The sequence below is a fragment of the Rhyacophila brunnea genome, unplaced genomic scaffold (genome assembly GCF_057557595.1).
Source record: "Rhyacophila brunnea isolate RB1 unplaced genomic scaffold, BYU_Rbru_1.0 scaffold_13, whole genome shotgun sequence".
NCBI classification, from domain to species: domain Eukaryota; kingdom Metazoa; phylum Arthropoda; class Insecta; order Trichoptera; family Rhyacophilidae; genus Rhyacophila; species Rhyacophila brunnea.
The window spans coordinates 19,069,533-19,093,419 of NW_028232785.1; the positions used below are offsets into that span (position 1 = coordinate 19,069,533).

At 36.7% G+C, this 23,887-nt stretch overlaps 2 protein-coding genes across 3 annotated transcripts; both read left to right on the plus strand.

Moving 5' to 3' along the window:
• Positions 1 to 5,552: 5,552 nt before the first annotated feature.
• On the plus strand, positions 5,553 to 9,428 carry LOC147076797 (uncharacterized). The gene is made up of 4 exons (XM_085940924.1): positions 5,553 to 5,733; positions 7,210 to 7,350; positions 7,911 to 8,063; positions 9,315 to 9,428. The coding sequence occupies exons 1-4, from the start codon at positions 5,596 to 5,598 to the stop codon at positions 9,426 to 9,428; spliced, it is 546 nt and encodes a 181-aa protein (XP_085797050.1). The 5' UTR covers positions 5,553 to 5,595.
• A 9,108-nt stretch (positions 9,429 to 18,536) lies between these two features.
• Positions 18,537 to 19,998, plus strand: LOC147076798 (uncharacterized). Of its 2 annotated transcripts, XM_085940470.1 has the most exons (4): positions 18,537 to 18,674; positions 19,134 to 19,245; positions 19,340 to 19,492; positions 19,728 to 19,998. In XM_085940470.1, exons 1-4 carry the CDS (start codon positions 18,664 to 18,666, stop codon positions 19,773 to 19,775), a joined length of 324 nt encoding a protein of 107 aa, XP_085796596.1. In that variant the 5' UTR covers positions 18,537 to 18,663; the 3' UTR covers positions 19,776 to 19,998. The 2 variants fall into 2 exon arrangements, 1 of the variants encoding a protein (XP_085796596.1); XR_015069367.1 differs by lacking the exon at positions 19,134 to 19,245 and having other exon boundaries at positions 18,538 to 18,674.
• Positions 19,999 to 23,887: the final 3,889 nt, after the last annotated feature.

The window sequence follows — 23,887 nt, forward strand, 5'->3', positions numbered from 1 at the left end:
TTAGGTAAAGTGTCTTTCTTTAAATCCACAAAGCCTCTGTTTACTAGTTATACCTTTTGAATGATAGATATTATATATGTATATGATTTTGTTTAACTTATAAAGAGATAAAATCATAAAATCTATGAAATTTTGATGTTTTAGCAGTCCAGGCTGTTATGTTCAAAACGGGTTTTTTAGAAAGTTCATTGTTGAATGCAGCCAATTTTACTCTTATTTTTGTAAGAAAAATCGTTATTTTTGCATCTATTTTCTTAAAAAAAACCTTCTAAGTTATTCAAGTAGGTATGGGAATTATGGGAATTTCAAAATTCTAAAAATAATTTGGAAAACTTGTAAATTATACATTAATATTTAGCTGCCTGGCACTATTTTTATATGAAAAATTTGTAGGTATATCATTATATTTTTATATAGGTATAATAAAATGAAAAACATGTAATGTAATTGAGAAAATAATGAAAGGAGTTTTACCTACCAATAAAACTCTTATTATTCATGTTGACTTTGAAGTCCTTGGAGATAGGGTTTGCTCTTTCTTCTTCGCGTGAGGATATATTCTACTAATTTATTTTCCCTTTTCTTGTCGTTGGTCGTTCCTGTTTTTTATTTACTGGTCATACCCGCGCGTAAATTTTTTATGTATGTAATTTGGGATTCTTTTGTCTTCATTATGATATGACTCAAGGAACCAGGTAGAAGTTACCTGGACTTCAAAGTCAACATGAATAATAAGAGTTTTATTGGTAGGTAAAACTCCTTTCATTATTCGAATTTGACTTTGAAGTCCTTGAGATATCTGTTTGTTATCACCTGGTGTTGGGTATGCCAAATTCCTGTATGTGACAATGATTCATTGACGAGGTAAAAGACCATCGTGACTTTCCATGTATATGGTTGAATAGAGAAGTTAATGGGTTCTTTTCCCCTTCTGATGGTGGTGTATCCATCGTTCTCTGGTAGTTGTCGTGAAATGTTGACTCACTACGCCAGATACCTCTCTTTAAGATTATCATTGGGTATATGTACAGTTTAAGGAAGTCACCACTGAGCGGACACTGCCTGGTGGTTCTTGTACCCCTGCTTCCAACAGTACTGACCTTATCCAATTCCCTATAACTGTCCTGGTGGCTGGTTTTGGTGATCCTCTTGAAGATATAAATAATTCCGAAATATCCCTACCTTCCCCTCTCCTAGGGTTTGACATGCAGACGAGTTTCCGTAACCAGAATAATACTGGGTCGATGTTTTGACACGTGGAAGCGCTTAGCTTCCATTCCGATTGACGATGCTTGGCGGTATTTGTATTTGCGCCAAACATTGGCCATACAATTATGTAGTCACGTTTTTCCACCAATCCATTGTCTACTATTAGTAGTGTGAGGCCATGAACCCTTCGTCCCGATGCGAGAAGCAGCCGAGTAGGTAGCTGTCCTGCGAGAGGTTTCGAATAGGTTGTACTCCACCGGTGTTGTTTTCCTAAGATGATCTACCACTCGTCCTGGATCCCAAACCGGTGGTTTGACGGGTTTCGTTTTATGTACCGAAATTGCCTGTAACATATTGTGTTGTACTACCACGTTGATGCTGATATCTACAATGATAATCGGTTTGCAAAAAGTGGTTATGGCTGACTTATGCACCAGGATGGTGTTGTACGACAAACCCTCTTTGTTGTGCATGTTGCCTAGGTATCTGGCCAATTCCATTCGTTGAGGGCTATTATGATCCATTAGGTTCTTGTTACTCATGTCATTGTCTTCCATTTGTTCCAAGCTGGTTTGTAAGTTTTTAGAGTCGAAGGCCGCCATCTGAAAGTAAGGAGTGCCCTTTCTTCCACCATTCAATTTGATGTTATTTCCACCCCACCCGAAATTAGCCATAGTTGAAGGAACAGGTCCTAGGTCCTTGGAGGTGGACGGTTGGTCTCCATACCTACTAGTGTCGTATGTAGGTGCGGCATTGTATAAGGAGGTACTATCGCCCTTTTTCGTAAGTCCACTCCCCAAAAGCATTATTTCCAGCTCGGTGCCACTAGTAAGTACTTCCCTTTTTCTGAGTTCAGGTGCGCTAGGACTCGTGAAATTAAGTTTGGTGGGGGAAATATTCACGCCAATCTGAAGTCATACACTCGGCTGAAGGCGTCGTGAAACAGCGCGCCACTGTCTGTAACGTCTCGTGACACATACGTTGCAATGACATGTGCTGTTTCGCTTGCGAATAAATCCACCTCGGGAACAGAAACAGGGGGGTGGTTGCGGTGTTGATGAGGTGCCATTCGGGAATGAGTTGTCTGCGGGAGAGATGATCTGCCACGCAGTTGTGTATAATGTAGTAAACATGATGTTGGCTAGACTGGTAAATACTAGTGTCTGTCGGCATAGGTTTAGGAGGGTGACAGATTTTGTGCCGCCCTCGTTGTTGATGTATGGCACCACTGTTTTGTTGTCTGTCTGCAGAAGCAGATCTGATCCTATGATTGATTGTACCTGAGATTGAATTGCAAACATTTCCTTCCTGTTGGAATGCCATGCCATGGTAACTGGTCTTGTTCCCACGTACCTGATAGGTGGTGTTCATTCAGTTGGGCTCCCTAGCCTGTGTCAGCTGCGTCTGTCATCAGGAAGTGATTGATGTGTGTCAACTCTGAGGAGCCTATCACCTGGAGCCACCACATGATGTCCTGTTAGGCCTGTGGTGGGATTGTCGTCTATTGGCGAGAATGGGACCTCGACAATATTAATGACTGGAGCTTTGTAGCCGTCGGCAATGCAACCTTCCTCGTGGAGGTAGGATGCGAAGTTAAGTCGCCCCAGAAGGGATTGAACATGTGTCTGCCTGAGGGACCAACTGCCTTTTTGTACCCGCGTTGTGTCAAATCTGAGGATCCTTTCGCTTAGGGCCACCACATGATGTCCTGTTGGGCCTGTGGTGGGATTGTCATCAATTAGCGAGGATGGGACCTCGGCCATATTGATGACTGGAGCGTTGTAGCCGTCGGCAATACAACCTTCCTCGTGGAGGTAGGATGTGAAGTTGAGTCGCCCCAGAAGGGATTGGATATGTGCCTGTCTGAGGGACCAACTGCCTTTTTGTACCTGCGTTATGTCAACTCTGAGGATCCTATCGCCTAGAGCCACCACGTGATGTCCCGTGGGGCCTGTGGTGGGATTGTCATCAATTGGCGAGGATGGGACCTCGGCCATATTGATGACTGGAGCGTTGTAGCCGTCGGCAATGCAACCTTCCTCGTGGAGGTAGGATGTGAAGTTGAGTCGCCCCAGAAGGGATTGGATATGTGCCTGTCTGAGGGACCAACTGCCTTTTTGTACCTGCATTAGCAGATGGTGACGGAGTGCTACACAATTCTCCGGCGACAGGAACCTCCGCTTGGTGTGTGTGTCCTACGTGATGTCCAGGGACCCTCATTGTTGGCTTGGGTTCAGACAGGATCTTTTAATATTTATTAACCACCCTAAAGACTGTAGGAAGGTTATCCTGTATTCCACCTGAACCGAGACTGTTTCTCGTATTGGTTGGCTACTAAGAAGTCGTCTAGGTTAGTGAATATTCTCAGCCATTCTTTCGTAGGCGTTCGGCGACCCAATTGGTCAGGGATGCCAACATAATCGGAGCGGTTGGCAGCACGAACGGGAGTCACGTAAATTGTAGGAGCTCCCCTTGATAGGCTAGTCGAACAAATCGACGATGTTGAGAAGCCATTGGTACCTGGAGGGACGCCTGGCTTAGATCTATTATTACTAGCCAGTCTTCTGTTTGTAAGACGGCTGCAACCTCGTAATGGTGAATTAGTTTGAATGGCTTTGGCTGTAGGAACGCATTCAAACGCTTTCGGTTGAAAACAGGGCATAGAGCCCCGTCTTTTTTCTTGATCAGAAACAGGGTTGAGAGAAAAACTGGGGGTTTGACCCGCTTCTTCTAGAACCCCTGAGTTCTTTAAGTCCTCGATCTCGAGAGTGACCTCTGCTGATTGTTGCGTTTTAAAATCTTTCCGTAAAAGTAAAGAAGGACTTACCAATAGTGGTATCCGCACAAAAGGTATGCGGGCTACGGCTATTATTTTTTACCAATGTTGGGGGGGGGTACACTACGCCATCCAGACTCCACAAAAGTCTCTTAGGCGGTCCCCAATGTTATTGGTCGTCCAGATGCGGTCACCTTCGCTTAGAGTACGGATCCCTGGTGGAGCCCGTACCTCCGATGGAGAACTCCCTTCCCACAGGACGTCGCCCCTTGGGAGTACCCCGGCCATAATTTGAGTTCGAGGGCCTTCCGGGCTTTAAGCTCGGAGGAATCCTTGATAGTGCCTACCGAGTGAAGGTATCCTTCCGGTAAGGATCTGAGTCATGTTCTCGCAAATTTTATTATGTGTTGTCCCCAAAACCCCCTTCGATTTTTTGGTACAGGCTCATCGCTGTTATGATTTTTTGAGGATTGGTTGCCCAATCCACTTACCCTTGCATACGCTTTCAGAAGCTGTCCCTATGGGAAAACATCGCATTCTGGAGGGCCGCGATGGTCCTCTTCGTCAGATGGTTAGCTGATGACGAGTGGTCGCACCGACGCAACTTGTCATTTAGATCTAACTCTACGACCATAGGGGCAAGAATTGTTTTTTGGGCGTTGTGGCACTCCTTGCTGGTCCCCCTGCTGAAATAAGGTACGTAACGAGGATACCTCAAACATTAGCATCTTAATCGACGCTCGTACCTACGTTGAACTTTTCCTCCTGTAGCAGTTCTGCTTCGCCGTCTGTTGTCCATTGCTTTTAGAATATCCTCCTCACGGTAATTCAGATGTTGCGCCATAATCACTGATCACTTAACGTTCACTTAACTATCACTTAACGTTCGTCCAAGATAATTTTTTTGATAATTAGAAACGTCAAATCATAGGCTACATCTGAAACTGTCAAAAGGCAAATCCATAATGAAGACAAAAGAATCCCAAATTACATACATAAAAAATTTACGCGCGGGTATGACCAGTAAATAAAAAACAGGAACGACCAACGACAAGAAAAGGGAAAATAAATTAGTAGAATATATCCTCACGCGAAGAAGAAAGAGCAAACCCTATCTCCAAGGACTTCAAAGTCAAATTCGAATAATGTTTGTTAATTGAATGTAGAAAAACACACCTTACAGTCAGGATTTTAATAATTAGGTAAGTACATAATATTATCATTTGGCTGCTTTTTTACAGAAGGAATATTGCATATTTTTAGAACGCATTGACATTTTTGTATGACAGCAGCTTGGTTGCTTTATGCAAATCGAAAATACCATATTCTGTGATTTGCAAAATCTTTAAAACGCATTTATATGAGATTTTTGTATGACAGCAGCTTGGCTGATTTGTGCATAACGTAAAACAAACGTGTGAGATTATAGAAATCACAATAACTCATTGTTTTCAAAATTGTGGCTTGGCTGCTTTGTTATGTAAACAAAACCTGAAACTACCTAGTTCAAACATAGCAACACTGCGTCTGTCAGATAATCCATTGCGTACGTCAGGCTATCAAGCCAGCAATCGACAATATCTGACGTATTTACGCATTAAAAACATAAAATGGATATTAAACGCGAACCACACGACAGTGAATTAGACACAGGCGGGTTGCATTTGTTTAATGTACCCATAAAGACTTCAAACAGTCCGGAAATTTACTTAAAACAAGAGAATGCAGATGACAGTAGCGGTTTTGAGGTTGGTTTTTTTTTAAACGTCATAAACTCTGCTATATTTCTTTTATGGGGAAAAATTTTAAGTGTTTATTTATTACCTGATATCCGTACAAAATTACCCTATAACAAAAGGGCTCCTTATAAAATGTCACCATTGACATTTGATGCGGGTTATTTGGTTTGTATCAGACGATCTGTAAGCACCTACCTTCTCGTCGATGGTTTTCTCTTATAATTAAGGTATGCAGAGGCAAACAATACATACCGTGCGGCGGATGAAGCAATGTATTCGTTAGAAGATTTTGTTTTACGAGAAATAGGTGTTGGTCACTTCTTAAACCTAATAGGTCCATACTCTGATTCCAACCACACAATAAAAAACAATAATTGTGTTTGGCCGACCCAGCATTCGAAACTAGGGTACACGACATTATAAGCCGATACGTTAGCCGCATGACCATCGTGGGCGTGTACAATTATAGTAATTATTACTGCTACGCCCTAAAATTTGAGCATAGGGCAAGCATAAGTTCTCGCCACTTTCCTCGGTCCATCACCAACTCTCGGGCCTCCCACCATGCAAGACTTTAAGCGTGTAGATCGCTTTTGTAGCAACACTGCAGGGTGAGCGGGAGCTGGTCACGTCATACATAATAATAATTATATCAACATATTATAAAATACCAGTGGAAAATGTTGCCTTAATCATAACTGCAGTATGACACGACAGGGGGTCTCCAACGTACCACTCCTACGAAATTTATTTTTAATGTTTATTAAAAAATGTTATTTACCAAAATACATTGATTTCATAGTAAGTATGCCAATGCTCACGTAAGCAGTATGTTTTTTTATTTGTAATATAAGTGTCGCACCTATTTAAAATGCAATAACATCTAATATTCTACAGATAAATAATTACAAGATAAAAAGAACTTTTTATATACTACATTTTTAAATTTTCTGTTGAATTATTATGCTCAATATACTCAAACTTGTACTTGATATGAAGTAATTAAAAAAACAAACAAATATAGAATACTGTAATGTCATTTTGACATTTCATTTTGATTTTCATAGTAACGCACGTATATATTAATAATTTAGTTGCTAGGACCACCCCCTTAGCAATCAATAATATTTTTTTACTTTTTACGTATTTTTCTGAAATTAATTTCCATACAAAACAGAATTAACTGAAAATTAATTCAATTCTGCTTAAAGATGGCTAAAAGTATTAAAAGAATGCATTGGCATCGTGTTCTGATATATTATAAAAGTTTCAAATGTCGATCTAGTCAGGAAGTTAGTTAAAAATCGATTGCATGATTTGTACTGGACAAAGAAGAATACGAGCTAATAAAAACATTGTAAAATAGTTGGAATTTATTGAATTTTTATCGTAGGGGACTCAAAACCAGTTAATGCGTCGGGCCTCCACGTCCCTAAACCTGCCGCCGATACATACCTATGTTAATTCTAATAATGTTATTTTCAGAACTCTTTCGTGATGAATATAAAACCTGAAACTAATTTTCACGCACATGGCTTCAAAGAAGAATATCTTGAAGGGACAATGCGTCCATATGATGACCCACAGCCAGGATCCTCACATTCGGAGATCAAGCCACTACATCAGGTACGTACATTGATATTTTGTATAAACGTGTATTTAGATACTTATCTTAATATCATTTATTCGTTAAAATCTGGTGTTTTTATAAACGAAGGGAATACAGTTCAGATAATATTCCCTACATCAGCCCTTAACCTTGTGCCCTCAAGCTCCTTTGTGTGCGCCCACTGACTCATGTGTGCATTATTAAATTTATCTATGGACTTAGCTACGATTCTTATATGTAATGCTCGTAGCGACGTTTGCGCTGATCCATCGGCTGTCGGTTTTAAACACGAACACAAAGGCGATCGCAGTGCTCGTGCATTCTAACAACAGGATTCGCGTCGAGATCGTGTGCCGTCCATACAATTCGCATTACATTACACGCGTCTGGACTCGTTATTAGACATCATGCGACGAGACTTAAAAAAATATGTTTACAGATGAAGACAACAACATGCTATGTGGTGAGTTAAACCGATGAAAATTTATTGGACCGGATGGTGCTCGGTGAGTATAAAATCACTTGATTATAATGGTGATACTGTAACATTTTTTTAAAATAATGATATTATTTCCAGATGGGTGAATACGTTCTGATCAATATAAAGTCTGAGAACGATAATGAGGGTATCATCATCAAAGAGGAATTTGTTGACAACGCAGTCCACCAAATCAATAATGGAAATCCTCAACCCGGCTGTTCTGATCCACAATACAGGCCATTAGATCAGGTACGTTCAATTATAAATTATGTTTTTGAAGACCTATAGAATTTTAAATTGTAAAAATTATACACGTTTTAATCATTTTTTTTTATCCGAAAGATCGTTCTTAACACTTGAAAGTCATTTAGGAGATAAGACCAACCATTGCCCACTGAAGAAAAAAGCTAATACATTACACGGCTGGTCCTACTTTTCACCCCTCCAGTTGTCTATGGATGACCTGTCATTGCCTGTCATTGTCTATAGAGTGCTCATTTTGACGCATCTGTCGTGTTCTCTTGTCGCAGTATTCTTAGTTTCAGATTTCTTTCAGATTATTTTAACGTATCTCGGAGACCTTGGAGTTCATCTGATTTAGTGGTTATGTGTTAATAATAATTGGAAGTGACGATCAACGTAAGTAAACTTCTTCTGTGTATCATAATATCATAATACACTAGGATGTTTGTCAATGTGTCAATTGTGATAACTTATTCATATTCTTCAGTCATTATAGAATACCAAACTCTGCTTGCAAGTACGTTATCAATAAATAGTGTGGCAGTGGACCACTCGTTAATTGTGCAAAAAGTTATGCTCAGGCTTTATTAATCTAAAGATGGCGGTGGACCACCGCAACTGTTCTCAACAAAGCGAATTCCGTACGTCCAATTTGGGTCACTTGTTTTTGAGCACTGCCGGCAGGATTGTCGTATGATTTGACAGAAATGTCAAATCGCACTACTTTGGAGGCGAATTGATAGGTCCATTTTTCGGAATTATCGCTAAATCGTCGTGTGGCTCATAGTGTCATCCTGTTTAAACTTAATCACTTTCAAATAAATGTCAATCATAATTATTTAAATAAAATATTATTTTGTTTGGTAACGATCCCCATTTACCGAACCGCGAGCTCCGACTTTATTTTTGAAGACATTTATTCGGATAATGCCAACAGCGTGTAAACCGGACTGAACAGTGCATTTTTGTCATGTTATGCATTCGAGATATACGCTTTAAGGCAGTAAGACAGTAAGCAGTTAAGACAAACGGTAGCTCGCGGCGGTATTTTCGGTAGCTCGCGTAGGATATTTTAGCATATTTATAAATTTGCCTCTCAAATTTTATTATTGGACTCCGAAATGAAATATGTCTTGTGGGTATTACTACCGATGGTGCTCAAGCTTTTTGTGGTGTCAACACTGGCTTCATTTCCTTATGTCAGGAAGATGAAATAATACCTCTATTTTATCTTATAACTGCATTATTCATCAGCAGACACTGTGTGCAAAATTCCTAAAATTCAACGAGGTAATGAAACATGTCAAAATTATTAACCAGGTGAGGGCTCATGCTCTCCAAAGACACTTGTTTAAGAGCGTACTTCAGTGAAATGGTTAATAATTTTCAACAGTAGGTGCGACGAAATTTCTCACTCGTCGCCAATCGGAGATGGATAATCTAGATGTGCGCACGTCGATTTGTTTTGTCATGGCGTTGTGTGAAAATATTCTTAAATCGTGTAAGATAACTAAAAAACTTTACGTATGTACTTAAAACAGAAAACATGTCAATGAATATACTATTATTATTAGTAATATAACATTAAATGGACGCATGAATTTTTATTCAATTTTATCAAGCATCATTTGCACAATTCACGCATCGCCTAGCCACGATCTTTGTAAACCATGCCTCAACTGAAGTATAGCCCTAAGGCTCACAGATGTAAATCTTCATAATTTCATTCGGCTGGGAGTTACAAGGTACTCAACGAGAATTGAAAAAAATGTGGAGGAAAGTGAATGCTATTCCTTTTACTAAATATGTTTACTTTTACTCACTAATTTCAAGATATTCTTCAATTATTATTTTGTTTATAAATAAACAATTAAAGTACGCATTTTACCCTTTAATGGAAGTCCGATATCCTAATTTATTTTAAGTAATATATTAATATTATGTATGGTATGATAAAGGACGATGATAAAAAATTATAAAGAAGAAATATGTAACTATAAGTAACTCACATCCCTATTGAATTTGGAGACCACTGCTCTAATTGCTTGAAAAAAAACTTGAATATGGTTTGGTAACAATCTCCATACCGCGATTTCCGGCATTATTTTTGAAGAAATCTATTCAAATGATGTCACCTGCATATATACCGCACTGAACTGAGCCATTTTGTCATATGCATGCAATCGAGTCTGTAGGGCCTCTACTGGATTGGTCTCACTTCAAATGCGACGATTTTTCTTATTGACAAATCGTGAAGCCAGAAATGAGCCTCAACAACTGACCGTAAATTTGCGATATAATGCAATATAAGATGAGCAAATCGACAAATGATATAAAAGTAAATTTGTATAATTTGGTAGCGTTGATCAAATGAGAGTATTCATCCTGATACTAATCATAAATGTTAAAAAAATTATCACAGGATTACAGTAGGTAACCTATTCGGTAGTTCTATTGTATCAAAAAAAACACCAATTATTTACAACGATTAGTTGTCAAAACACATAGTATTTATGCAATATTAGAGAACCCCATCATTTAACTTATTTATTTTAATATTATTGAACTGAATATGCCAACATTATTCTTTTTGTAGATTTCTACCCAGCAATATTTCACGGAACCACAACACAGTAAACCACTGGACACCGTTAAAAAAGGTGCGGTTGACAATAACTTGGTCAAGAACAAAATACCACATGCAACTAATAAAATCAAAACTATGACGATACAGCATTCAGAGAACAAGATTGGTAAAAAACCACATCAATGCGATGTGTGTTTTAAAAAATTTCATCAAATTAGCCATCTCAAAACACATAAAATGGGACATACTGGTGAAAAACCACATCAATGTGATGTATGTCATAAAAACTTCCATGTAATTAGTAGTCTCAAAAGACATCAATTGACACATACTGGTGAAAAACCTTACCAATGCGATGTGTGTTTTAAAAACTTTCTGCAAATTGGTAATTTAAACAAACATAAAATGACACATACTGGTAAAAGACAACATGAATGCGATGTATGTCATAAAAACTTTAGTGAAATGATTAGTCTCAAAAGACATAAAATGACACATACTGGTGAAAAACCACATCAATGCGATGTTTGTTTTAAAAACTTTAATCAAATTGGTAGTCTCAAAAGACATAAGATGACACATACTGGTGAAAAACCACATCCATGCGATGTGTGTTTTAAAAGATTTCCGCAAATTAGTGATCTCAAAAGACATAAAATGAAACACACTGGTGAAAAACCACATCAATGCGATGTATGTCATAAAAAGTTTCATGAACTTGGTGAACTCAAAAGACATACAATGACACATACTGGTGTAAAACCACACCAATGCGATGTCTGTTTAAAAACCTTTTGTCAAATAAGCGGTCTCAAAACACATAAAATGATTCATACTGGTGAAAAACCACATCAGTGCGATGTGTGTTGTAAAAACTTTTCGCGAATTGGTCATCTCAAAATACATAAAATGACACATACTTGTGAAAAACCACATCAATGCGATGTGTGTTTCAAAAAATTTCTGGAAATTGGTAATCTCAAAAGACATAAAATGAAACATACTACTAAAAACGTACACTAACGCGAGGTGTGTTTTAAAAAAAATCTAAATTATCATTAAAATGACACTTGCTGGTTACATACCATAAAATTAAAACAATGCGTCGTTCGTTCATAATATAAAAAGAGATGGCCAGTAACGGTATTTTTGTTTCTTCTTCAAACGAGACAAAACTACTCGACGCTCCAGCCCCTTAAATTCGCTAGTTCTTATCTATTCTCATTACTTATCTCACTCACAGTCACCGCTCCTTGCAAATAGCAACAGCGTTGCCGTCCGCAGTGCGCTCTTTGCCGCTCACTCCGACGACTACAGTTTTTTCTCACCAAGTTTCAGTTAGGGCGTATTTAATTTAATTAATTATTTTAATACCGCGTAATGATCATTATTTTATTACATAATTTACAATCATTCATTGCCTTAGTTTATTGTATATTAATAATAAATATCTCTATGTACGATTGCGACGGGTTTAGATTGATAAAATAAATTAAATGTCCATTTTATCATATAGTTAAGAAGGTATGTTAAAATAAATTAAAATATTGGCAATAATAAATGATCTCGTTGTGGGGATATGCCCTACGAACCCTTAAGGTAGAGTGCCAGTGGCGGCCGGTGATTTTCAAAATTGCTTTTGTTGGGGTGCACTAAAAACTTTCTTATCTTATTTAAAAAGAACATCAATTCGGCGTTGTTTCTGCTTAGCGAAGACCTCAACAACTTTCCCATTAAAGACTGGAACTGTTTGTAGTTTCATGCTTAAGACATGCACAATTAAGTCTGTTCTGATTCATAGTATTCCTTAAAAACGATTTAATTCTTTTAACAGTTGAATAATACCTTCCACTTTTTACAGATGTCATCAAAATCCGACAAATGATTTTTAACAGTATAGTAGATCGATAAAATGATGTCGAAGACCCTTTGTTTTAATTCACACATAAGGGCGGACGTGCTCAGCGTGGGTCAAAATGGAGATTTTATTGCAGATTGTTGTAGATAGTCTATTTATATTATTTTGAAGCCTTATTATCCGTTATATTTATTTTAAACATTTGATGACTGCATAAAGTATTTTTATTACATAAAATAATATTATAAACCTCTCGCTCTAATGTTTTAGAATATAGTAATATTTCAGTACATAAATGTGCAGTGGTGTTAAGATTTTTTACATTTATTAATTTTTAAACGCATTTATAAAACCATCAGTGTAATTTATATCGACATTATTATAGTGAAATATTTACGATAAAACTTTATATTGATAATCTCTGCGATCCCAAAATTTGACAAGAATTGGGCATTTTATTATTCAAAAAATGGGCAAGATTAACACATTTGAAGATAATTCTAAAGATACTAATTATAAGCTATATCTTTGACCATTCAAGTGTGATAAACATCCTACGAACAATGATTGCTTTATAACAATTATTGCTCTAAGAATAAGGTAGTGTTTTTTTTGAAATACACCATTTCTTTTGGCACTCCCCAGTGGTTAAGCTACAACATACGGCCGTAGCCATAAAATTGACAAACTATAATTGAAGTAGGGAGTAAAATGATGTTAACGCGCGTGTTTGAATATTTGTTTTAACGCGTCCCACGATTTTGCTTATTTTAAAATAATTATCTAATATTGTAGGTATTGTATGACAAACTAAAATCCATTTTTGTGCGGTTGGGAAAGCGCCCTCATTTAATGACTGTTCAGTGTGTAGATGATGTTAGTGCAAATTTATATATTGAGTAGATTAAATTACGATGGCTTGTGAATAACAATGATGCACATTGGGTGATGTTTTAGAATATGGTAGGAGTGCAGCGCACGCGCACTTAGAAAAGCCACCGCTGAGACTCGACCCTGGTCATTTCCATTGCAAATATTTTCCTATCAATTTATTAAAATAGTTTTTGTTGCAACATACGTTTATTTCTATCCTTTTAATTTGAGCATGTTTCCTATTATTTTACCTATTGAAGAAAACAAGAAATAAAATAAATTTCATTAGTTTTAACATAACTAATGTGTATATGTTTTATTAAGAATAATAAGTATTCAATGGTTCACTCACCGATCTTTTTTTATAACATTATTGTCTGTATAATATTATTAAGTTATGTTTTTTGTATAAAAATTAAAATACATGACATACATGTACATGCATATTTAATTACACTTCTGAAATGTAATTTTGTTATAGATAAAACGTCGATGTAAAAATATAATAAAGCTTTTGTTTATTCATACAATAATTAAATGTAAACTAAACGGCTTATATAAAATAAAATATCTTTTCATAATTAATTATTATTGATCATTAATGAAACGTGCCCTATTGGCGTTTGTTCATGGGCACAGAGAACACCTGATTATTAATATAATTCAGTTTGGCTATACGTACCTCAACACACTACATTTTGAAATAGGGTTTGAATATGTGAGTGACATACGAAAATGAAACACACATTAGGTATATATGTGCGATAGTGTGTATCTCAACTTTAAAATACACGATTATTGAATGGGCGTCAGTGCATAAACCAAAAACAGTACTGTCCTTCCAAGGAAGACTGACTCAAACACACTTTCGAGATGAATGACATAAATTGTTTTTTTTTTCAAATTTTAGTATTGTGAATTAATTAAAAACATTGATTTTTTTTATTAGTAGGATGTTAAAATACAAACAAAGTAATAATAAATAAGCAGTAACTCCAATAAATAAGTGCAATAACTGCCTTTTTGCTAAGAAATATATATCATTTTAGCAGAAGCCTATTTCTTCGCTAAGGATTTTAATAGTATTTTAGTGATAATACTGATTTTAAAGTAAACAGAATATTATAAAGCTTTCAAAATTACCTAACGGGTGGCATTTATACCTAACTCAATTTCACAAATTTTGCAAGTTACTGCCTTCTCCTTGAAAGGTCAGAGTAGCGGTTGTCATAACGAAGGATAAGCTTAGAATGACGTATCCTTGAAATACGTTAAGTTTATTTCGAATTTGTCCACATTTGAGGTCGGTTGCCTGTCACTCCACACCCGTTAGGTAATACAGTTTCCATTAATTATCTGTTCACTGCATGGGGCACACAAAGGGAAGGGGCGTGACGGAGCTCTAGTCAGGTGAGCACGCATTAAAAAATTGCTCTAATAGTGAAATGAGTTCTCTGCGACGATATTTTACTTCATGTAGTGTTAAACATTTTATAGCTTGTGGTTTTGCGATGCAGTTTTTTATTACTGTGTTGATGCTCGACAAATCACACTGCGTCGAACATTAGCGAACCTTAGCCTAGAAATGGGGGACATGCTACTAATCGACCTACAGTCCCGGGAACGGAGATTTCAAAGATTTCAGATTTAAAAGCGGGCGATTCAGCTACTGTGATTGTGATGATGACACACAAAACTTTCCATTCGCTGAAAAGCCAACAAGCTAGCGATTATTTTGACAGAACGTAGTTCGTTATTAGGTCACGCTCTACTGCGCAGACGCAGTAGGCCCACACGCCGGCGTGTAGCGTGTAAAGTTGACCGGCTTTCAACTTTTCTCGGTAGATTGTTTACAAGCTGCTTGTTAGCTTGTCGATGATGACACTGGGCTACATTACAGGGATATTGTAAATTCGCCAACAAGCAACTCGTAAAATAGCTCAATATTATTGATGCTTAACCGTTATCTTGGCAAGACTAGTGTTGCGTAAAAAAAAATATTTCTTGGTGTGTTTGTATGTCAAAGTGGCGTGTGAAATAAGGAAGCAGGTTAAAAAAAATAATAGATTTTCCATTTTCTTTATTTGCGACTGTATCCTATAAGATACATTGCCAAGTAGTCACACATTAATATAAAATAATAATTAATAATAAAATGAACACATAATAGAATTTAAAAACACATCTAAATATACATGAGTTATTGGGTATGATACATTAAAAAACAATAATTACTTTATTCAGTGAAACACAGTCTAACATTGCACTTGGTACAAAATACCGATGTTCGTCGAGTTGCAATATCTGCATCTGCCTTTCTGTCTGTGTTCTGGAAAATGAACGATAGTATCCAGTCTCTAATATCATCGTCTGGTCGTGGTTACACAGGATTTCTTATTTTATTTGGTGGTGTTCTTATAACATCTATACTAGGACGTGCGCGCTTCATCCTGTTTTTGAGCAGGGCATTGGCAACTTTAATTCTAATTTTTTTATGTGGTAACGGATTGTCCTTTCCATTTTCTAGCAACTCCAGTTCTCGGCGATAAAGAAGCCAACCATTATATAATTATTATACAATTATCTAGTAACTGAGAAAATGTTGCCATATACCATCTATGAGTTCGAAATTCGGTTCGGTACAATGCATCAAGCATATCCGATAGGTAGGTCAACTCCACCCATATGAGCATTATATTGTTTGACAATTTCTGGTCACGGAATTTATACTTTTTTCTTGTCTTCTTTACTGTACTTTACTGTATAAATGAACTTCCCAGGATAACAGTCCGGTTGTCAAACCAGCCTCTAATGGAAAGCCTCGTAATCGATTCCGACGCATTGTGCCCAAGCTCAAAATTCCATACTCATTACGTAAATGATGCATCAGCTCGAATGACGTGAAAAAATTGTCAAAAAATAACACCGAACACGAAGGCTCTGGTATTGTCTTGCTCAGTGCTATTACAACTTTTGCTCTCATTCCAAGACTTTGTTCATAGTCAGAAATCATAGTCAGTCCATAAATGTTGTTTCCCCCCATATAAAATAAAATCGTGTACTATTCCCGACACTCCTGATCTAACAAACATTTTGAAACCCCATTTTTTCGGCTTGTTTATTACATATTGGCGTCTTGAACCTGCTCTTTCTCCTTTCGTCTTTCGAATTTCGTATCATCATTTCGTCTATCGAATTCTTGGTCTCCTTGTCTATTGATAAACAGTTAATTATGTCGTATAATTATTAGTAAGGGTCTTACTTTATAATATCTATTGTTAAAATCGGCTTCTTCGTTATTCATAAAGTGAACGAACCGTCGTAAAGCCTGATAGCGTTTGAGCGGCATTATATTGGCTATTTTATCATAACTCATATCTTGGGACCAGTAATCCATGTAAGCAGGTAGGTAGCTTTACAATTATTCCCACGTATAGTTCGAAAGCCAAGAAGTCTCGAATTTCTAATACATATGTATTTATACAAGTGCCGGAATTTTGTGTCGATTATAAGTTAGTATTTTCTATAATAATATCATAAATGTTTCCTGTGAAAAATAATTGAAAATATTCCAAAGGTGTTTTTATATCGTCTGGCATGGTAAAACTATTTTTTTTTATTTCTACTTTTAATTGGAAGTGATCATCAGCCCATGAAAAGTTCATTTTCTCGGCGCGTTTTACAGAACGCCTTCCACGAGCTGTACTTGTTGCAGTTCTTTTGGCTGGTGAAGTTGTTCTCGATTCCTGAACACTTACCTACCTAGATCAATGTTGGAATTATCAGCTATAACTGTCATTTCTTGAGCGACTACTGAATTATCGATTGTTTCAGTTGCATACTCAAAATTTCTTGGCCAACTCCTTGTTTCTTGATATTTTTCATGAATATCAGAATCAGCTCCTAGTATAGGCACCTACTAGTGTCATAATTCGTTGAGTTCTTGATGACTGCAAATAAACAAGAAATATATAAGTATATAATAATAATAGGTATAATAGGTATACCTAATAATGATTATACATATATTATAAAAAAATAAAGGTACCAATTTTTGATTCGAACTTGGCATTGTATACTCAAGGATGCAGACAAATTCCAATGTCAAAGTTCGGTTGCTTGGCAATGTATCCCTGAAGATACATATAACTTCACAGCGAAATACAAGCTAGATCTAATTCATATTTTGATTACAAAATACATTTACCACATTCCACATAACCTATGCAACTAAATTCATCCCATTTTTTAAAGAAATATCTCATAGTTATATAAATATAATATAAACTTACAGCAGCAGGAAACATGTTGCCGAGATTTCTCGCCATTTTGAATAATGTGTCACTTTGAATATCAAGAAACATTAAATGGAGAAAATGTAGATGGCAGTAGTTAGCCAATAAACTACACATACTTTGGGTTTAGATAAATGAAAACACGGCAAAAAATTATTTTAATTTCTAACAAAAAAATTTCGAACACTAATGTCGGGTTTTTGTGATGATGACACACAAAACTTTCCATTCGCTAAGAAGCCACAAGCCAGCGACTATTTTGACAGACCGTAGTTTGTTTTTTTACCGGGAGGTTACTACTGCGCTCTACTGCGCAGACGCAGTAGGCCCACGGGCCGGCGTGTAGCGTGTAAAGTTGACCGGGTTTCAACTTTCTCGGTAGAGTGTTTACAATTTGCTTGTTAGCTTGTTCGATGATTACACTGGGCGACTTTACAGGCAGATTGTAAATTCGCCGACAAACAGCTCGTAAAGTATCCCAATGTAATTGACGTTTAAAAGCCTCCTCCAAACCAAAGCGAATATTCGCAGCGAATTCGCAACGCCCTCGCTATCGCTGTCGCTACCGCTTGGATTTGATGCGAATTTCGCGTTTGGCCCCACACCAAAGCGTCAGCGACGCAGCCATAGACTAAATAATTTTATTTACGCGCCAGATTTAAAATTGTAAATATTATTAATATTTTACGCCAATTATTCTATAATTTTTATGAATTAAATATAAAAAATACACGTACACTATAGCGCTTTCAGAATTGCTACAACTTTTACCCACTTTGCGTAAAGTGTATTTTAATTATCTGAAACAAGGTGGCAGCATTGGATGCAGCCATAGACTAAATACATATACGAATGTCAAAGTGACAGTTGTGTGTTGACAAAATGTACACGTCTTCTGAATGTTTATTACACGCTGAAGATATAATGAGATGGCGTGCGACAAATTACATCGACATTTAATATAACCTTACTTTATAACAGGGCAAGATTGCCATGGCTCATAGGTAAGATAGATTTACTCAGTTTCATAACTGCACATATTATAAATAAGCATTTACCATGAAGGGTTAACAGGATTTGAAGGTAATATGCTATTGAAATAACATGTCTCCGTTATTTGAATTGTAGGTTTTGACTATTTTGCGTTTCTACGCAGAGGGAGCGTACCAAAAACGGGTAGGCCAAGTCTTCTGCGCAATGAGCCAGGCATCAGTAAGCAGATGCATAGGAAACGTGTCCGATGCTATAATAGCAGTGCTTAGTAATACTTACATACAGTCGCCATACAGCGCTGACAGTCTTTAGTGTTGTGTTGATACCCTCTGATCAATTTATACAATATTACAATGTACATGTCATGTAACTAGAGTAACTGCGCATAGACACAACAAGTAAATTACCTACTCAATAAGAATTTAACGGGAATATTATTTTGTGTCGGTAAAAATATTTTTTAATTTCAGACTTCAAGAAAGGGCAGGTTTCCCGAAAATCATTGGGTGCATTAACTGCACCCATGTGCGAATATACCCGTCATACTTGGAGACTTTCAAAAATGAGCGCAGAAAATTTTCTGTAAATGTGAAATTCGTAATAAAATCTATGTTGTTTCTGATACATTCATATTCATTACGTATAATATCATAACATGACATTTATTTTTATGCAGGTATCTGACATGTCTGACATGGACATTCTGGCAGTGAGTGCCAGATTTCCTTTGAGTGTTTATGACCAATTCATATTTAGTGGATCGTTGGTAAAAACTGAAATGAAACATTTACAGAACGACAAGAATTGGGAATTTTGTTTTATTAGGGAAGTATGTTAAACTTTACTTTACTATGGCAGTACCAGTAACAAATATTTTTGTTTGGTTTATATTCATCCGTATTTTGTATAGGTACTTCAAAGGAATCAAAATTTTGCATAGGTATGAATATGATATTTAATGAAACAGTTTTTTAATTATTTAAATCCTGATTTCTAATATTTTTACAACTTTCAGTCGAAAACATATTCAAATTAACAGACTGTGTATATTGAAATCATTCTAGTGCCACCATAGGCCAGCCAGACTCACTACACGGCTGCCCGCTGTTTGACCAGGGATGTGATTGAGTGTTTTTGGATAATGGACCACACCAGATCGCATAGCTACAGCAACAAGTGCAAGACCAACCGTGGCTATACATACAGTATACATGTATATATTAAATATAATTTATGTATATTTATTTATGGCTTATACACCGAAACAAAATATGTCACTTAACTGTACTTGAATATTTTTGCAGGATCATTCAATAAAAAATACTTGGTTTAGGTTAAGAAAGTTTTAATAATCATTTTTGCACAGAATACAAGAAAAATATTTATATAATTATTAGAATTACAATGAGCTTTAAAAGTAACACGATATTGTAATAAAATGGACAAATATGAAAAAAAATAACAATAAATTGTATATAGATAGGTAGACAGGGTTCAGATGATTCTGGCAGTGCAGGCGACTCATTTAGGTGTCAGTATTGTTACTTTCAAATGACAATAACACCGTTCCAATGTGATTCGGTCGTGCCAGAAGACTCTGTCCTTCCTCTATTTAGTAACCGGGCGTTTTACAACTTTAAATGAAAATTAAGTGGGTATATAGATAGTATATTTTTTCTAGTATAATATTATTTAATTAGGTGACTTTTTATTTCTTTATTACTTGAAATGGTGTTTATATGGTAGATGGATTATAATGGTTTTGAAATATAGTTATTTTTGTTAATTCTACTTTAACTGAGTCATTTACCTTGACAGCTGTTTCGGCACATAAATTCATTTTCGGAACATTCAACAATAATTTGTGATTATAAAAGAGCTACAGGTCACGTAGCAAATTAAATACGCTTAGTTAAATAATAAATACGTACCAAATATTTTACAAAATACACCACATACATCCATCGAATATGGTATATAAAATACAGATTCAAGTATCAAATAATTCTTGGATAAATAGATGTTTATGTAAGTATATGTTTTTTTAAATACTTACATGATACTGTGTTGTATAACATTTAAATTTATATTTTTGATTTTGATTTACATACTTAAATGTACCTACATAAATTTGTAATGTACAGTAGGTACTTAATTACATTTTTAACATTAGGAAATTACCATTATTCGATTCTATCCACCCGCCATGTCTATAATCACCCCAACGCTGGATAGAAAGAGACATCACACAAAATTGGCTGTTTGATAATAAATGGTAGTTGAAAAATATTTTAGAGTATGATTATGTCCATAGAAACAGGTTTTAAGTCATTCATATTTGTCCGAATAATGTGTAGCAGAAAAATAGAAATTTTAAAAAGGGTCTATTCAGTATTCACCCCATTCTACGGCAAACATTTTTCTTAATAAAAATAGGTACATCAATAGAGGAATCATAAAATGGACCTTGGCCCTCGCCCACGCCTTATTCATCCTTGTATATTATATTATCACACTTAATGTTTTGGAAAATTCATTAACATTGTGCACAAATGCCACTTTTGTTGATTGACACTTCACTTAGTTGATCTCTTTGTTCACGTGAAGTACAATAAAAGTATGTAGCAGTGAAGAACTAGAGACCGAAAATAGTAGAAGGAGCTAGAAGAGGCTTTCATCTAGCAGTGGAATGACCCCGACTGATGTTTATGATGAAATATTATTTTATTCCTGTTAATGCCGGGGGTTTCATTTTTAATTTCTTCTGGTGCTTTGTACCTACGTTGAAAGGTTGAAGATCTTTGCTAAAATTAAATTCATCACAAAGCATTAGTATATCTCCAACATCATTCAGGTAGGTATCCATGATGATAATATAATATTATGTACTTAGAGGAGGTACCTGACCTTTATATTTACATGCACATAAAATTATTAATCTTATTGCCTAATGCAGACCAAGATATACCTACCTACATAATATTACATGAACAGAAGTTTAAGAACATCTCAATTAAGTTTAAAATGTTTGTAGGTATACAAATTAATGTGAAACAGAAAACATTGGTTATGTTAGGTAGGTACATGGAACATGTAGATATTATCTTGGTTCGCGGTCGGCACTGGGCAAAACCAGTTTATTAGCTCAATATACCTATACATAATGAAGGAAATATATACCTAGTAGGTATATAGGTACATACTATCGTTTTTGTGATTGAGGTCTCTTGAGATCAAAAAACAAACACAACCTAGGTATGTCCTACTGTAAATAACCCGATAGTAAGTAGTATGTAAGGTTTTTGGTCTAAAACCTTACAAAATACCGCAATGACGACATGGAGTACCTACTTATCTACCTATATGTATATTATATCTTTAGCTACAATAGAAATGCTATGCTGCATAATGTTAGATGCAAAAAAATAATCTTAAAGACTACCTATCTAACCTAAAAAAATATTATCAACGAATATAAAATGGGTATTTACGTGACCGATACCGAATATGATTGAAGTAGGTATTGTAAATGATACTTACCTAATTATAACATTATTGATATGACTGCTCGAAAGTCGAAACCAAAACGTCAAACGATCGCAATAAGTTAGAACTGTCAGTGCACTAACAATCAAGGTTATAAAGTTTCTGTTATTAAAGGCTGTGCATGACGCAAATTAATAATATGTATTTTTTAAATATCGGGACCTTAGATTAAAGTTATTTATTTATAATAGCGTATTCATCCTGTCAAAAAACTTTACATACTTTGGTTAGACAAAGATACCTACTATCACTCCCCTCCATTTTGGCGTGTGTGAAAATTCTCAACTGTCACTTTGTGTTTTGGTTTCTTTTTTATCGTCTGTATTTGGGATGAAGGTGGATAATTAAGGACACCGGAATTATGATGGAAGACGACGAGTTTATTTACTTTATATTAGCTACATGGTTACATTTTTTATCATTTAATCCTACGGAGCGCAAAATGTACGCGTTCGCGATTTTGCTGCTTGTCGCGATCTCCCCGCCAAAATAAAAAACCGTTGGACTCGCGAGCTGTGCACAATGCGACGTTGCCATACGTGTTTTTTTTGGACAATGTTGCCGGTCAGATATTATTTATTAGTGGTATTATACATTATTTAATTATTTTCGCAATCAGCCGTTATTATTTGTTGGCTTTGATACCGATTCGGGCCTCTCAAAATACACAAAGACATCCCCAAATGGGCACCATAAGGGGGTGTCACAAGCGCACCTCTCTGGAAAGGCCCGAATGGGGATCGGGCCAACTAAGGGCTGATTACGATAGCGCGTGTAACTGGACAGTGCGGCGGCTTGATAAGGGGTGGTTGCGTCTCTAGACGTTGTAGGATCGAAGCCCTCCCGGTACGTCGGCGGCTGGAGAGACTCGGATGCAGCACTGTAGCATAGTGGTTCGCGGTTCCCAGGCCTACCGTAAAGCTGCTGAGACAGGAGGGCGTCGCGCCCAGCCCTCTCAACACCCTCGGACCGTCGGCAACCGGAGAGTTTCGGATGCAGCACTACGCCGCTTTGTGGGCGTAGTGGTTCGCGGCTCCCCATGTCTACCGTACGGGCGGATGCTGAGAGAGGACGTCGCACCCAGCCTTCCCAACAGCGACCGTCCGAAAATCAGTCGATCCCTCACGAAAATGCATACCGGCGCATTACTCGACCCCCTTTTTTTTGCTCGCTTGCCCTGCCGCGGCTATCGAATTACACGCACTGCACTGATATTATACTAATATAATATGCGAAAACTTAATTTTATACTTAAAATGGCTTTAGAGTTTATAAAAATAATTTTAAAAATATATCAGGGCCCGAAATGGACCGGAATGCCATTCTGCCTCATACAACCGCTCCGGGTTGTAAAATTTTCCACTTCGAGCACTGAAATAACTTATTATACATCGCTTCCAAACACAAAACACTTAAAACTAACTAATCTATGATGCTAATGGCTGAGGATGCTGCTTGGCTGCTATCCGCTGATGGAGGCTGCTTTGCTCAGCTGAAGAAGGCCGCTTTGTAGCTCTCTTCATCATGGTGCATCTGGGCCAGGGCTGATTGCAAGGCTCACAGACACGCTGCTGTTGACGAAGAGGGCTCAAGCGGCTGATGATGCAGGGCATTTGATGCCGTTTTCCCTCGTTGGAGCCAGGGTCTTGCCCGATACACTCGTCCGTGGGCCAAGTTC